The 16,961-nt window shown below is 41.2% G+C and overlaps 1 protein-coding gene across 1 annotated transcript in view; it reads right to left on the reverse strand.

Moving 5' to 3' along the window:
- The window catches only part of UBE2R2 (ubiquitin conjugating enzyme E2 R2), a 51,986-nt gene extending 35,294 nt beyond the window's left edge, over window positions 1-16,692 (reverse strand). Inside the window, exon 1 of the mRNA XM_031611638.2 lies at window positions 16,391-16,692. Coding sequence (XP_031467498.1) covers window positions 16,391-16,567 — 177 coding nt within the window. The 5' untranslated portion in view covers window positions 16,568-16,692. The remainder of the gene's footprint in view (window positions 1-16,390) is intronic.
- Window positions 16,693-16,961: the final 269 nt, after the last annotated feature.

The raw sequence follows: 16,961 nt of genomic DNA on the forward strand, positions 1-16,961 counted from the left end.
CCCAGCAAGCAGTGGGTCATTTGGCTCAAACACACTTGAACTTGCATCGTCCAGCTCTGGGTGGAAGCCTGCCCTGGAGGACATGGAGCACAGTGCTTGCCAGGCTGCCCGTTGGCGTCAGGCTCCTGGCCAGACAGGAATGCTCAGGCTTGAGCCAGGGGAATCTACAGAGCACAGGGCTTGGAAAAAAGCTGTTGGGATTATAAATATTTCACACTGGAAAGGGAGCTGATCCTAACCCACTGTGCAGCCCCACCCCTGCACAGAAGGTGAAGTTTCAGCACAGGGAAGTGGAATAAAGAAGTACCCTGCAGCAACTGACAGCTTGATGGCTATACTGCTTACCCAGAAAAGTGCTTCATTTCTTCAAGTTGAGGGGAAAAATGAACCCCTCTCTAAGCGATAACCCACTGCTTTTGGCTGAGAGCCACTTACTAAACTTGTACAAAACAAAGCCTTGAGAAGGGCATTGCCCCCAGAGAAGCAATGGTGGAACTCTTTCAAGTCTCACTAGAAAGATAGGTCCTTAAAAAAGGTGGGGGTGGCCTTTACTTTTCAATTCTGAACCTGTTCATACTTGGCAGTTTTGCACAATCTTAGTTCTTCATCTCACTTACTAGAGATTGTTCTAGAACTTTGATAAGAGTAGCAATGAATAAAAATGTTGGAACAAACGTTGCAAGGACTACTTTAGAAATCTGTATTATTCCTTTTCTTTAAGTAGAACTTTGTCCTCAAACATCCCAACTTGCCTATCAAGCAAACACATTTGAGAAAGGATCATCAAGAACACAAAAATTATTCCAAAGTTCTGGCAAAAGTAAACATTCTTCAAGTCAGACATCGACCATATCAAAATGAGAGCTACCATTCCCTCTTTACCAGTGCCACATAGAAAGAGAGAATCTCAGAACTGCAGGGGCTGGAAGGAACCTCTAGAGATCATCGAGTTCAGTCCCCCTGCAGAGCAGATCTACAGCAAGCTACATGGGTAAAAGCATCATCCTTTAGCTTAACTTTAGTGTTAAATTGGAAGTAGCAGAATGAGATCCAGCTATGTGTGCTTAAAAATGGATGCAGATGCTTTGTCTTCTTCGCACATTCAAAGATGCATAGAAAATACTCAATAGTTTAGAAGGGATACCATCAAGCACTCTTAAAAGCTTTCCATGTGAAGGGCTAACGTGACACAAGTGCTCCAAAGAAAAGCTTAACGTATCTGAGCACGAGGTTTGGCAAATCAGGCTGATGTGACATAAATCAGAACATGCTCAACAGTGGAATATTACTAACCTAAGTGTAACAGGCCAGCACAAAAAAAACCTCAAGGCTTCGATCAACAGTTAAGCAGTATACAAAATACCTGTATTTTGTTAATCATTGCAAAGCAACATTAAGGCCAATAGTTTAACAGAATTCAAAAGGGATTAGACATTATATGGGCAATAAGAACATCCACAATCACATTAGCTGGGATAAAACAGTTTATAAAAGGATTAAAGGAATACCAAGCTCTGTGGCATGAGTCAGCCAGTATATCATAGTCAAATTGTTCTAATTGTTCTTTCCGATTGTTCTGCTTTGTGTAGAGTAGTAGAGACCATACCCATTGTTCTAGCAACTGCTCACTAAATCATACCAAGGATCAGACTACAAAAAAAAAAAAAAACACAACTAGACTTCACTTGCTCAGGTCCAAATCTATGTGAGTTTTTTCAATGGAAATTACATTCATCTAGGATTAAAAGCAACTCAGGCCTTGTTTACCAGACAAATACTTGTAACACAAGGTAGAACTCAGAGACATTTAAGTCAACTTGTTGGATGGAATCACTCTCAAAGCTAGATCATCACAACAACCAAAATCAAACCCAGACCATGATAAATAAACACTCAGGTAAGCAATTCACTGCTGATTTTAGTAATGAGCTGGAAGCTAGAGAAAAAACTCAAGCAAAATATCTCTAAGAAATCACAAAATAATGACAAAGTTATATAATAGAATCATGGAATAAATACTAGGTTTGCCTTGTCCTGCCTCAGAACAGCTCAAACAGAATAAAGACTCCTCTCCATTCAGAATAAAGCTTGCCACCCATAGAATTACTCATACATTTTAGAAGAACTCGTAGCTCTGGCTTCAGGCTTTTGGCCCAATACATTGGATAGAATAACTGATGATGTGCAGAAACCAAATATTTTTAGTAGCATGCCTCTCCTTACATATACAAAGAGATGCTTAATTTGCTGTTAGCCCTGTGAAATGGCAAAGGAATTCTGACAAAGGAGCTATAATTACCAAGTCATCTCCAGCTGAAGTGTCAGCTACCATATGCTCTTTTCAGAAAACCCAGACTACTCATGTGCAAAGCTTATCAAGCTCCCTATATCAAGCTTCGTTTTGACAAGAGGGTGGTTTTGATTGTACCAGGCCTTTTTGGAACTTTCAGCTGTTAAAATAGTCAAAGTAGACAAAATGAGAACAGCAGATCCTAACAGCTGAGCAGCTCACTATTAGTGCAGAATTCAAAGAGTTCACATCAGGTTATACAGATTTCATTCTGTACTTTTTATTAACGTATTCTTTGCCCACAATAAGATGATTTTGGAAGTTGCAGCACCATTTCCAAAGGTGATTTTTGAACCTTAATCACAGAGCGAGATGAAGTTTCAGAAGCCTTAAAAGCTTCAAGCACACCATCTGCTATTAGCACTTCTCTGGTATAAGAACACCTTGGAAGCTCAGAGGAAGATGTGAGAGAGGTTAAAAGCTTATTAGCCAGACAGAGGGAAAAACAGCTAAGCATCTCTGCCATTGCACAAAAAACAAAAAATAAAAAAATCTCCACCAAAAAACCAAATCTGCCATCATTACCTGCATTATGCCAAGGAGTGGAATTTTTTTACTTTAACATTTCGATACTGCAGAAGCTGATGTCACTTGCCAAGGAAAACTTCCCTTTAATTTGGCAAGGATACAGAAGTCCAATCAACTATAAATTGTAACACTGGCTTACATTGCTAGTGGAGAAAGTTAGAAGAGACTTAGTTGTATTTTTTTAGCACGGTAAAAGCAGAAATAGCTGATCAAATGGCGGATACTTTTACAGAATTAAACACATTAGAACACTAACTGGATCTGTATCACTTCAAACCTGCCTAGCATCTTGTACACCATCAGTAGAGCCAGGTTATAAATAGGTTATAAATACACAAGTTAGAAAATTACATATGTGATTGTAGTGATTGTTCTTACTGCTGTAGGATTGGACCTTTCCTGCTAAAAAGAGGAAAGGAAAATGTCAATAGGAAATGGATCTTACCACCAGCTTTCACCCTGTACTATCTCTTCCTGTAAGTAGCAACTTTAGAGTTCATGCTTTCATTTGAAAGATTTTGACCACAACTTGTATATATACAAGTTACACAAAGAAGCTCGCAAGCCAGCTCTTAGAGGAGAGGCAGAAAATGTACACTTAGTCTTCTGTAACATCTACTAATACCTGGAGTTCTGTTTAGGATTCACTGCCTGTAGAAATACCTGTCATAGTTGGCAGTTATATGCTTGTGGCAGCAGGAAACAATTGGCTGAAACTCTGCTCATTTTACTCAGTCAGCCTTTCTCTGGGGTTTGTTTTTTGTGCCAGTATAAAAGAGAATTAAATGTTCCATAAGGAAGAGTAAAGATTAGATCTTACCAGTTTTACCTACTGAACCACAAAACAGCATGTACCGTCACAATTAACAAAACACACATTGTAAGAAGTCTCAATTTCTCACCATGATAAGCACTAGGAGAGCCTAAAAACAGTTTTTCAATCAGTTACAGCTTCTGCAATTTGACAATAAAATACAATTCTTGTAGGCAGGTTGGGTGTTTTTTTTCCCATAGTTTTTTTCACAACAGTTTTTACTGCAGTATTTGTATGTCTCCATTGAACAGTAGGGCTACAAAATGAAGCACCCCTGTAGTTCCAGAATTCCCAGCACACCTCCCATTATTACAGGCACAAATGCAACCAGAGAGTTAGTGTTTTTTTTTTCCCTACAAGGACCTTGCTTCATGCAGCAAGACATGCTATGGCTGTACAAGGAGAGCCATCAGCACTGTATGGCTGAAGGACCCCACTACTGAAAACAGCTACTTGCCATTGTAGTCAAGTGCATTCCTTGTATAAATCTCAAGCTACTCGTTACTTTGGATTCTTCTGACATCTCCCAGTCTGAATATTCGCTGGTTATTTTCCCAGAGATATTTAAGTGACTGCAGTTGCCAAGACAACTGCTTCATCAACACCAGCACCTCAGCTCATCTATCTTGGGCTTCCTTTCAGTTCACCATGGCTTCTAAGAAATTGGGTGCCAGCAGCAGTCATTTTGAAATCAGCCTTCTTTCCTAAGCTTTTATTAGCCTTTGAGATCTCCTGTCCCAAGGAACTCAAGTCCCCTAGGTACTTTTCCTCCTCTGTAGAAACAGATTTGTTTTGATTACATCCTCGAAAGTGAGGTTTCCCGTAAAGCTGGAAGTCTGATGCTTAAATTCCATGGCACTGAGATGATGAAGGGGAAGATTGTAATCACAGAGGTTTTAAATTTTAAATCAAGTTCATGCATGCCTGTGCAGTAGCTTTTGATAACTTACTGAAGCCTCCATTCTACTTTGTTTTCTGTTACCATGAGAAGTAGAAAGTGACTCAGTCTGTTAAAAAATCGTACTCAGCTAGGTCTTTAAAATAAGCTCCCATATACATTTGTATTTCAATATCATGAACTTCCACAAATACATTAATAAGCAAGTAATCCCCACAGTGGCGTGTGTTTTTTAACAAAGAGAGGCCTAAGCTGTTCCTGTCATCCTCTGATCCCTGCGTCACCATGGAAGCTGTTACCTGGGACCAAGACCTCAGATTCCACTACTTTAATGAAAGTTGGGAAGTGAGACCCCACACAGTGCTTTGATCAGAATTTACATCTTTTAAAATGTAGGAGAAGCAGCAGAAACACTGCAACCAGCTTCAGTTCCCCTGCCAGGAAGCAACCATACCATCAGCATCTGAAGGAGTGTGAGAGCAGTCTCTCAAGCTTACTCCTACAAAGCTATTGCGGCTGCAACTCTCATGCTGATTTACAGCTGCACCTGCACAAGCACTGCCCCAGAGAGCTCAGATCTGGTGGCTGATTAGCCATGGCAACATGGGATTAGGCATGGACTGCAAAACCAACTTGCACACTGTATCACTTCACAACCAGTGTTAAATACCATACTGCTGCTGCTAGGCTGCGTGGTGCTTGAGATGGGTACATTACACCACTGCTGCAATGCAGACATACTTAAACACTATAACATGATCTCAGTGGTTTAGTGCTGTAAACCTTGATTATTTGCCATGGCTTATACAGCATTAGAGCAGAAAGTAGAGTGCTCCTGTCACTGTACCTATTAATACAAACATAAAATCAGAACAGGTAAAGATTTTATACTCTACCTGAAACTCAAACCCTACATTGCAGTAACTTTTAGTTACTTTAAGCTACAACCAAACATTACTTTGATGAATATATATTCTGAAAAAGCATTTATCAATGCACTCGTGATTAAATGAAGCAGCCCTCAGCAGTTAGGAATACCATCTTTCTTTATAAAACATACCTGCAGGTCAGTTGTGCTGTAGTTTTCTATTTAAAGTGTTTGCTAAGTGTAGAATTTGGCTTTCTGCCCACATGTTTTAAGCTCAGTGTTGTGGCATAGCCTGGATAATTGCACTTTAGGGTGACAAGCATAACAGAACTCAGAGGCACTCAGTAACACACTTTAAACCTCATCTTAACTTTCCAGAGACCAATCTTATTCTATAAGAGCACCAGTTCCATGAAGCAGAGCACCAGGCCGCTTCCTGACCATGCTACAGCTCTGTGAGCTGTGCCACACTTCCACACTTGACACAAATTCTGTGTGCCGATTTCACTACGCTTGAGAGGCTTTATTTTGAGCCTAATCTTCCAAAGCACAGGAGAGAAGACCTGGGGCAGTTCTAGTAGAAGAGCACAGGAGCCGGAACAATTAAGACAGTACAGAACAGGAATCCCAAAGGTGAGAAATGCAGAAGCTGGGTAAGTCTGAAATCAGTGCAGATCCTTCTGACATTTGAAGCAGCGAGGCAGCCAAGGGATAGTTTTGCCTCCTCCAACACTCAGAAGTTCACCCAGATTACCTCCCCAGTACACTGCTTGTGAGAATTGTGAAGCCTGCACAACATAAGTCTCCCCCTGCAAGTCTACATGCCCAGGCCTTGACAGCTTTTTCTCCAACACCAGGAATGTCCTCCTCCTCCCCCAGGTTAAGTTACACAACCCCAGCTTTATTTTTTGCTCTTAGAGAATTGCTACAGCTGTCTCACGGACAAAGTCTGTGCAGAGGAGTGTGACTTGTCAGTACATCAGGATCCGTGCTGGGGTGCTTCAGAAAACTGCTCAGTTTTTTTCCCCCTTTCTTTTTTTAATACCAGGAATAAGTATAAGTTCTTATTCCAAAAAGAAAAAAAACACCAAAAACCACCTTTGCTTTTGTGCTTAAGCAGCCTATAAGTTATTTACTTGACAGTTTCATCAGCCCTTCCAAATTTAAGAACTGCACTTGTACATATACAAGTTGAATATACTTAGAAAGAAAGCTTTCCTATGTACTATTTATAAAAAGCAAAACATTTTCTACTTACAGATTTAGTCAACATTCTATTATAAGAATATCCATTTTATATAAAAATGTTAATTTTTCAAAGATTATATACACAAACCCATTAGAGATAAGAGACTTAATCCAAATCCTGTTCACTAAACCACACTGCCTCCTCTTATTTTCAAGGAACACTTTGGCCCTACCTTGCACCGAAGCACAGTTATGCCAAATCCTTACTTCTACAGGACTATTCTAATCCTAGCCCCACATCCTTCAGAAGAGCACCTCTTACATCAACAGATGCAGAACAATGCATTGTTCTTTCATCCTGCTTGTGTAGTGTCCACAGACTGTTCTCAGCAAGTGCAATGCTTGACTCACACAAAGGGCCTAACAGAGGATGAATTCTGGACTGTGCATCCTTTTCATCCAATCTAACATCAGACTGTTGCCAGACACAACAGTATTTAATAGCTTTACCAAAAAAAAAAGTTCTGAAGAAAGTTTCCTGGCTCACAAAACATACTTGGTTGGCTCAAAAAGCTGCAGGTAACACACACAACCCTTTCCTGAAAGGAAGAAGTTCACTTCCCAAAACCCTTTTATTTCAAGTTACATCATCTAGTTACAAATCCGCAAATTATGATATGGATTGGTGGTAGGCTTTAAGGTCTGTCTAAATGTTGTTGTCCTCAGTCTTACTGTATTAGCACAGTTCACAAGTTACATATTACATCCCAGCTAAGCATATGGAGTCTTCTTTCCAGTGCTATCATTATGCTCTTCCATTACATCCTTCATATATTATACATATATATACATATATACACACATGCATATAAAATAGATGTACCTATATTTAAGGAGCAAGCTATAACAGTTTAGATTAGAAAAATACAAAAAAAGCCATTTATACAGAGTTTTATCCAGGAAATATGATGCATCTTCTCTTCTTGATGGAACACAGAATTTATTTATTTATTAAGAAAAAGAAGAAAAAAGAAGAAAAAACAAATTCATCAATACTCCCACCTATTAATTAATTCACACTGAACAGTACAGCTAGTTACAAATCATTGCATGCAAGAGTTCAATATACAATCAGTGCAGACTCCATCACTTGAAGAGTATCTTTGTTAACCGGTCTCCACTTGGAGCTTTGTTAGATTTTTCTGAAGCATAACTCACAGCTTTTCTTTAACTTCACCTGCAAGCTTGTATAGTTTCTGCTATTAAAACAACATCTTAGAAAACTTGATTAGAGTAGACAGGTCAAAAATACTTCACTGCTCTCTTGGAAACAGGTGCAAGTCATCCACACTGTCAGCAAGCTGATAGCTACAAAAGGAAAGACAAAACAGAACAAACAGACCACGAGTAGGTCACCAGGAGCTCTCAGAAGGTCACATGTGACAGCCTCACATCAGCCTTCAGTTATGTCCTGAAGTACAGTCATAGCAGTACAGGAAACGAGATGCAGGAAGAGGGAAGGCACCTGTGATGAGCATGGATTCCTAAAGACCCCAGAGAGCTGAAGAGTCTTGACAGCATTGCTTTGGTAGATCTTTCAAGGCCAACCATGCCCAAATGCCACTGATGAGTTGTTAACATGTGACCTCACAGTGTGAAGCACTATCTACTTAGACAGCAAGGAAGCTTTTGAGCACAGTGTGCCAAAGACTGCTGAAGAAAACATCGTGTGGTATTTCATTGTGTCCCCATCAGGCCTAGGAACAGGCAATACCATACTTCGGAACGGTCACTCACAACTCTTGCTCCTACCTGACCTGATCACCACTCAGCACCACTCCTGCACTTCCCAGAAGGCAGCTCCCTGGTACACAGCACCTCTTGAGGGCAGCTTAGCTGTGGTTTCCATGTATGTTTCTATTAAGAAAGATGGCTTTTCAGTTTTTGCTGGCCACCAGCATGTTACTCAGTTGGCCCCTGAAGGCCAAATGTGGTCCCCAGTTCAAAAGTTGAAGCAAAAGAATATGCTTTACATCAAGGAAATGAACATCTACATACTTAGTAGTAAAGGATATTCTTACAACTTGGATGGAAATTAAATCTGTTCAAAGTTGAACATTAAGCAGGCTGCTTCAAATCAGTGAAATCTGAATATTACCTCTAATAGCAATGTAAGCCAGATTTATTCCATAATATCCAGAAAAAAGCAGCCAAGACCAGCCGCCTGTTGATCTCATCCTTCATCAGTAGGAGCCAATACAACTACAGAATCTTTCCAACTGGAGGATAGCCATGAATGATGTGTTTATGACAGTGAACTGTGCTATTATTGCCATTTAAAACGGAACTCCAACAGAGTGACTTTCCACAATAATCCTGCCTAGGCTGGTGTTTAGCTCCTGATGAGTCTGTCCATAAACCTCTGAGGGTCAAAACAAACTTACTAATGAATTTTCAAAAATAATCCAGCCTGCTTTACAGTGTAGAACCCAAACATTCACTCACTCTGAAGACTATCTATCCAGGATCCCCTGGTAGCACTTCTACCACTGTATTTCAGGTTAAAAGCAGCTAAAACTTCTTCCATACAAATGAAAGACTGCTACCAGCAGAAAAAAGAAAAAAATGGTTATGTTTCACAAGAAGCATATTAGTCAAATTTTGAAGCACATAAACTCTTGGGTTTCTGGCAGACATTGAGAAATGGAAATCATTCCATATGTTGGTCTTAGAGCTTTCACTTTTATACGCTTCATCCAGCAATATAAGATGCTTAATTTCATTTAGAAGTTCACTAGTCTTTCATAAGGGAAGTGACAACAGGTCACCTATAGAGAATTGTTTAAACATGGCTGTGGTTTTCTCAAGAAATAGCTACCTGACACAGAAATATACAAGAAAAAAAGTATTACTGCCATTCACAGATTTTTAACACTTAAGTATTCTAGACAAGTTGAGCCTCCATGTTGTTTTTTGTTTAGCATTTTGAGTAACTTGTGGCCACAATATGTCTTGCTGCCAGAAAATTTTAATTATTAGGTTAGGTAGATTCAGCTGAAGTGGCAGTATCATTAAGAGCAGACAAGACCCTCTCTTTCCAACTTAACCATGAATTGCCACACATCTTTATCTGAAAGATTTGGACGTTCTGTTACCACATGAACAAAAAATTAGAAAGGATTTAGATAATAGCTACAGGACACCTAAAGGTACAAAAGAGATGTTAACCTCTCAGGTTATACTACTTAATGCACTACTGAAAGGCATTCAGTTACTAAGTGGGTACAGTTTCTACTCTGCAAGAGAAATAGGAGCACCAAAATGAAATTGTTCTCTTCAGCACATTATAAGAAGGCTTTTCTTCTAATAAAAGGTGAGTGCTTTTAGAAACAGTTTCTCTACCCAAGATAAGCAAATACTCTCACACTAGCACAGTTTACATCCAAAAATTAGAAGCACAGGCCAGCAGAATTTACACAGGAACAAATGCATCTTCATGGAATGTGTCACAAGCAGTAGATACTCCACCGCATGGCCCTGCTTTGTCAAGGCCAAAGGGAGTGATGCAGAAGTGAGTCTTGGCTTCAGCTTTTGCTCAGCTTGAACAGTGAAGGCTTCTAGTTGTAGAAAAATATAGGGATTAATTTGAAACCAAGAAGTTTTGCAAAACAGAATCAATTCTTGAATGATAAATTCAAAGTGGCACAACTTGTTAAGTCTTTATACTATTTCATATCCCGACAGTTTTTCATAACCTTTCCAAACATTTTGCTACAGTTAACAAAAATGCACAAGTTCTTTATCCAGGACATGTATCTTAGTTAGGATGAGTCACATGTTTCATCTCTCAGTAAAAGCCTTTCATTTGAAGTTCTAAATTACTTGTATACTTCTAAGAGAACAAAATGGACCAAGTAGGGACATGATGCCACTCTTTCAATACTCCTTCAGTACTAAGACCTTGAAGAGTAAGACATAGCCTGCCTTCCCAGCAGTCTTTGTTAATCACAGATACAATATTTGAGAGTGTTATTCACTTACAACAGCCCTTGTATGATCCCCTTGTTCTGCGTGTGATAGTCTCAACTATCAAAAATAATTTTCAGCAATTTCTACAATCACATTTCAAGTCAATCATGAAGTATCCTACATGTACTCCATTTGGTAGCTTTATTTTTTCTCCCATTTACAGACCATTTTTGTCAAATTTTAACGATTTCAGAAAATGAGATAGGCTAGACACAGGTACTCCTAGTTCAGGGGACTGTACACAATACCAGTGTTAGTACTGTTAAACTAGTCTGGTCAGACTAGACATTCGCAGCAAGTAGCTACAGCAAAAGTAAGATTAGCTGCAATTCTTCTGACTCATAGTGCTGGATAAAATACTAGGGTTTTAAAAACAAAGTACTAGAACTCTGAAAATAGAAAGCTAATTCTGCATATATGTCTGTGCATGCACATCTGGTCACACAGACCAAATTGTAAGTCACAAAACCCCTAACCCATCCACAATGCAACCCATCTGTATAACAATTATATTTCTCTATATTCAAGTTATTTTTAATAGCACTTTAGGTCTCTAATACATTTTGCTTATTTTGTGAGAATAAAAACCAACCAGCAGAACTTTGTTGATCCTTAAACTGAGGTGTTTTTGGTGATGTCCAGTTTGGCCATGTAGTTTTTGGCTGTCCTCTGGTATTCATAGTAATGAACAGTGGTGACTAAATGTTGGAAGTTTGATATTCATTGCGACATGAAGATTTACTAGGTGAACAAAAAAATTAAGAATGCATTCCTAACATTATAAAGTAAATATTTCCAATCATTCATAGTACAGTCATTCAAAGAATGTCGATGGTTTCATACTATATCTTGAACAAATTGGCACAAACCTTCAAGAGGCAGTTCTTTGCACCGCTATCCAAGAAATTGTTGTTTTGTTTTTGTTTTTTTTTTTAAACCTTTTCCGAAGATCATTCTGTGCAAACTCATGGAAATAGAGCCAAACAATGGAAAAAAATATGCAAGCCAATACATTCAATCTTTCCAAATGGAAAGCTTTCCATTTTTAAGTCTAATGGCAGAGGTAGGGTGTGCCACAGCTCTTCTCTTGCCATACAGCAGTGTCAAATTGCACACATACTTGTATTTTGAAGCAGTACCAGAACAGCAAACCATTGTCTGTCTTCATCACGTACAGAACAACTCAAATTTGAAGAGAAAAGCCCTAGAAAAGAAGTAGGAGCTGGCTACTGCCACTGCCTTGCCCACTACCTGCTGAGGAGAGGCAGCTGCCTCTCTGTGAATTATAGTCTGGAGGAGTCATGCAGCCTATAGATGTAATCAGACAAATCTACATGCAACAGCAGAGCAGGAGCCAGACAAATACTTCTTTGGCCTTAGAGTTAGGGATTATTATAGTGCTTAGCATGAGTGAGATAAACCCATATTTCTTCCCTCCCTGTAGAATGGCTTGGCTTTTCTCTTACTACAGTTTGCTCGAAGAGGGAGCACTTCAGATTTGCAGCAGCAATTCCACACTATTCATGTGCAGGTCCATTCTCTTTTGTTGCACACCTCTGCTTATTAGTATCAGTGATACCTAAAGGCAACAAAATTTGAAAATTAACTACACCAAGAGAAATTCTCTAGGAGGCTCACAGAACTCAGCTTTTGTACAGACAGTACCACACAATTTTTCCCTGGCATGAAGTAATATTTTTGTGAAGTTAGAGTTATGTAACCAGGAGAATACTCATGCACTCAAAAAATTTTCATTTGCCCAATTCCAGGCTTTCTGAGAAGTGACCTACGATGCCAAACTTTTAAACACAAAGCTTATTCTTTGTATCTTCTAGTTCTACATAGATCTGCTCTGAAAAACAATTTTTCACATATTGCAAATTGCTGTGAACTCAAAACCAATCCATTGAAAGAAGCAGAGATCCAACAATACAGAATCAAAAGAGCCCATGGCTAAGGAGTTATATTAAAAAAAAAAAAATCAGGGAAAATAATGTTCTAGCTCCCACTTTACTTAAGAAAATTGAGCATGATGCTTGCTTTTCCCCCCCCTCCAACTTATGAGTCAAGACTTGCTCCTTCAAGCAGCAAAAATACCTTGTGAATCAAATTGCCTTAAGTAAAGAACTATCAAATAGCAACCCTAACAGTACAGTTTAAATTTTACTTGTTTCCTTTCATGTTGTGTGTACTCATTTTCATCTACCCAGCCTAAATCACCTCTGAAGGAGTTTTTGATATTGACTCTTGCTCTACAAGAAACATGTTTCTTGACACAGCCTTCTTGCTCAGACTGTGCTTCTAGGCAGTGCTATGTAATTAATAATGAAGTTTTCTATGTGTTTTTGGTTTTTTTACCTGGAAGGTTTGCTCACTGCGCAAGCAGAATACGATTCAGCTATAAAATTACCGGTATTTTATTTTATTTTATTTTTTTAAACAAGAACAAGAGGGAATGAAACAGGGAAAGTTCCACCATACACAAGTCTCTACTAGTGAAGTCTATCAAAACCACTCCAGAGACCATCACCTACTACCACCAGATTTCAGCTTAACAACATTCTCTTCTCTTGCTACCTATTTAAGCAGCTGATGTCAAAAAAAGAAAAAAAACACAAAACAAATAAAGGTTCTCTAGCCACATCGTAAATAACCCTTTCAACTGAAGATGCCTATGGCTGAAAGATGCATGGACAAACTGTATACATGCAGTTCTGCATATAACAGTGCAATCTGGCTGTTAACTGCGAAGCCAGAGAAACAGTCACATTGCTGTAAACTGTGAACTCAGAACACTTTGTGAGCTCAGTAACTGTGTGAAAATCATGATCTTAAATGCATGAGGTCTACCCAGCTTTTGCTTAAGCAAACCCAGTAAACCAGATATGAAGTTAACATGCAGTAGTCAAGCACTCACAGCCAACTGCAACCTACCGAGGCAGAACAAGGAAAAACTTCAGTCAAAACCCAAGAACAGGTCCTTGTTGACAGCAACTGAGATTTGTCAGATATTTGCTCCCACCACAGGACCTCTCCGGAGGAGGATTTAGCATCACTGATCATGAGCTAGTTTTGCCTTGCCATCAAGGAACAAGGGGCAGCAAGTGGAGGAGGCAATCAAACAGCTTCCTTGACAACAGCAGTGTCAAATTCAAGCAAAGCGTTGCTCAAAACATTCCCAGTCATACTGAATGGCTATGTATTAAGTTCAATAAGCAAGAGATAACAGGAGAGAGGAAAGCCACACCAATACCCCAGGGGTCATGACACAGTCCCCATTTCAGCTAGTCCTGTAATGGGGACATGTGGTTCAGGACTGTTCTGTTCCACACCACGCTCTGCTCAAATGGTCACTTGGGAACACTGCCCGTCCCAGCCAGCTGAGAGGTCCTGCAGCAGAGCTAGGACCAACGCAGCCATCAGTGATATAAGCTCATGTAACCAGATGCTAAAGTTTTAATTTTATTATGGTCTGTACTAAAGTACTGATAACCAGTACAAACTACCTATAAAAATTAGCAAGACATGTTTTCTGCTCAAATTTATCAAATGGTACAATTCCTGGATTAGCAACTGAAACTAGAGTCTGCTGAAACGTTACACCAGCTTTGAAAAGCAGTAGCACCTCTCAAAGAGGTGCAGAGAGAGCACTTTCTGCATTTCAGTTAATTCAGCTAGCTCAACAATCCATAGAGAAAGGTCATATTTCTCCAAGGATAAACAAGGTACCAAAGCAGGTGAAAGCCTCATGAATGTGAACCAAGCATTTGTATTCCCTATCAACTGTCACTAACACTTTCTGTATTGAAGTCACTTTAAATGCATAAAATCCCCAAAATATTTACCTTTCATTTTAACTAGAAGATTCTGTGCTTTCCCTCAAACCACACCTCAAGCAAATGGAAGAAAGTTCCCAAACTCAAACTCACTGCTACACAATTACAGGATGGAACTTTATTATTTCTAATTCTATTTAGTTAATATTGAGAAATGTGAAATATAAAACAGGAAAGAGAGATATTCAAGTCATCGAGCAAAGAAACCTCAAAAAACCATCAGAAACTGTTCTTGAACTACCATTCACCTCAAATATATTGTAAGTATACATCGTGAAACTAACTCCACCAAATAAAGCTGATATCCTAAACTTCAAGATATTCAGTAAGCCAAGTCAAACCTATTTAAAGCTTTGCCTTAGTGGCCCAACACAAAGAAAGCAAAGAACTTCACAACTGGAACAACAGAACCCTTCACTCTCCTGACAGAATTAGGGGCTGAGACTGATCTTTTCAGAAATTGAGAATTTAAGATGAATTACGAGAGATCACACACTAACAAAACAAAGCCATCAAGCAGAGAAAAAGAAACAGATAAACTCTACAAAACAGCCTTTAACATGCTGCTTGAAGGTAGTTGCTGAGCTGCAGAGAAGATAAAAACATCAAGCAATCTCCTATTCTCAAGATTAGTATCATAGGATCAGTGTTTATAGAGAAGAATTAAGGCAAAAGGCACTACAGCTCAATGACAACAAACAGCAGAAAGCCATTGCAGTCACAGCGCTGAGATAAGGTAACACTGACAGTCTTGCCAAAGTCTGCACTTGCTGAAGGCACATCCTCAGATTATTGCACTGGCTGCTTCAGCTTACTTTCCAAGAATGATTACAGACATAAGGTCCAGGAAGCTCCTAACCAAACAAATATTTTGACCCTTTGTGATTTCTCTGAAAAATTGATGAGTAATATAAGTGCAGGGAGAGGTCACCCGTCCATTCTGATGCACAAATGACCCAGTTACTGACCCAGGACTGCAGCGACTTCCTGAAGGAGGAATAATGGAGGTGAGTCTAAGAATACACATATCACACCTACATGAGTAAGCCAGCCAACTCATCACAAAAGGAAAGCCTGGTGCCAAAATGTTCCCTTCCTTCCGAACAAGGAGGCCAAATTGAATGTGACTCAAATCTATTATTCCCCAAGCTACAGGTTACGTTGTTTTTATGGAGTAGAGTGCTTAAACCTCGATCCAGAGAGGCCAAGAGGCACCAACAATGCATGTTTACTAAGCAAAGGCATCATCCAGGCTTTCTTCCAGCATAAGGGAGGGAAGACCCAGTAACTAAACCGGTAAGTCCTGGGAGATCAGAGCTGAGAGTGAGATGGTTTTGTCAGAAACCGAGCGGGCACATCGTGCACAGGGATATGCCCAGTGCTCATCTTCTGTGAGCATCCAAGCTTTTGTTTCTTTTCAGCAAACCACGCTATTCTTCTTCAGGTCTTCTCCCTACAGTTCCTTGTGGGTAAGGAACTGCCAGATTTGTTTCTTTCTCTACTCACAAGAGGGGAAACCACCACCACAAAAGTTGTGTTTTTTTTTTTTTTTTTTTTTTGGCGGGGGGGGAGGGGGAGATGAACAGGAAAATTGAGAGAGCAAATGAAAGCACGTATGTACCTTCACAAACTAAACACCCTCGTGGCCGCCCTCCGAAGTTCGGGAGAAGGATGATAAGAACGTAAATCGCAAAGCACAGCACTGAAGGAGCCCACCCGGCGCCGGGGGCCGCAGGCAGGGCCCGGTGGGCCCCTGCAAAGCCGGGACCTCCCGCCCGGCCCCCGCCCGCCGCCCACAGCGAGGCCGCGCGGTGCAGGCCCGGCCGCCGAGCCGCGGGGCCGGGAGGGCCGGAAGGCGGCGGCGAGGCCCGAGCCCTACCTTGAAGTAGCCACCCTCGTAGAGGGTGTTGGGGGGCCCGAAGATCGCCACCTCCCAGTTGTAGAGGTCGGACTCGTCCACCAGGGTGATGCGGAAGCCTTCCACCGGCTCCTCCTGCAGCGACTTCAGCTCCAGCATCAGCGCCTTCTGCGAGCTGCTCATCTGCTGCTGGGCCATGGCGCGGCCCCCGCCGCTCCGCCGCCGCTCCAACCCCTGCCTCCGCTTCCTCCGCTGCTGCTGCCGCCGCCGCGCTGCCCCGCGGGCCCCCGCCCCTCCCCACTCTTGACGGCCGCCGCCGCCACTTCCTTTTGTGACGGCGCCCGCTCGCCGCTGACCTCAGCGCGCCGCGCCGCGCCCCGCCCACGTCGCCCCGCCCCTCTCGCGAGACGCCACGCCCCCGCGCCGCCGGCGCCACGCCCCCACCGGAGGGCTTAAAGGGGCAGCGCCGTCTGACGCGCGCCGCCATCTTGTTGGCGGTGGGCTCCGTGGGCGACGCGCGGGGGTGTGTGCGTGGGGTCGGGGCCTTTCGGCGGGCGGCGGCCGTGTTGACATCTGTTCGGGAGGGAGCAGC

This window comes from Phasianus colchicus, chromosome Z (genome assembly GCF_987193195.1).
Source record: "Phasianus colchicus chromosome Z, bPhaCol1.hap1.1, whole genome shotgun sequence".
NCBI classification, from domain to species: Eukaryota; Metazoa; Chordata; class Aves; order Galliformes; family Phasianidae; genus Phasianus; species Phasianus colchicus.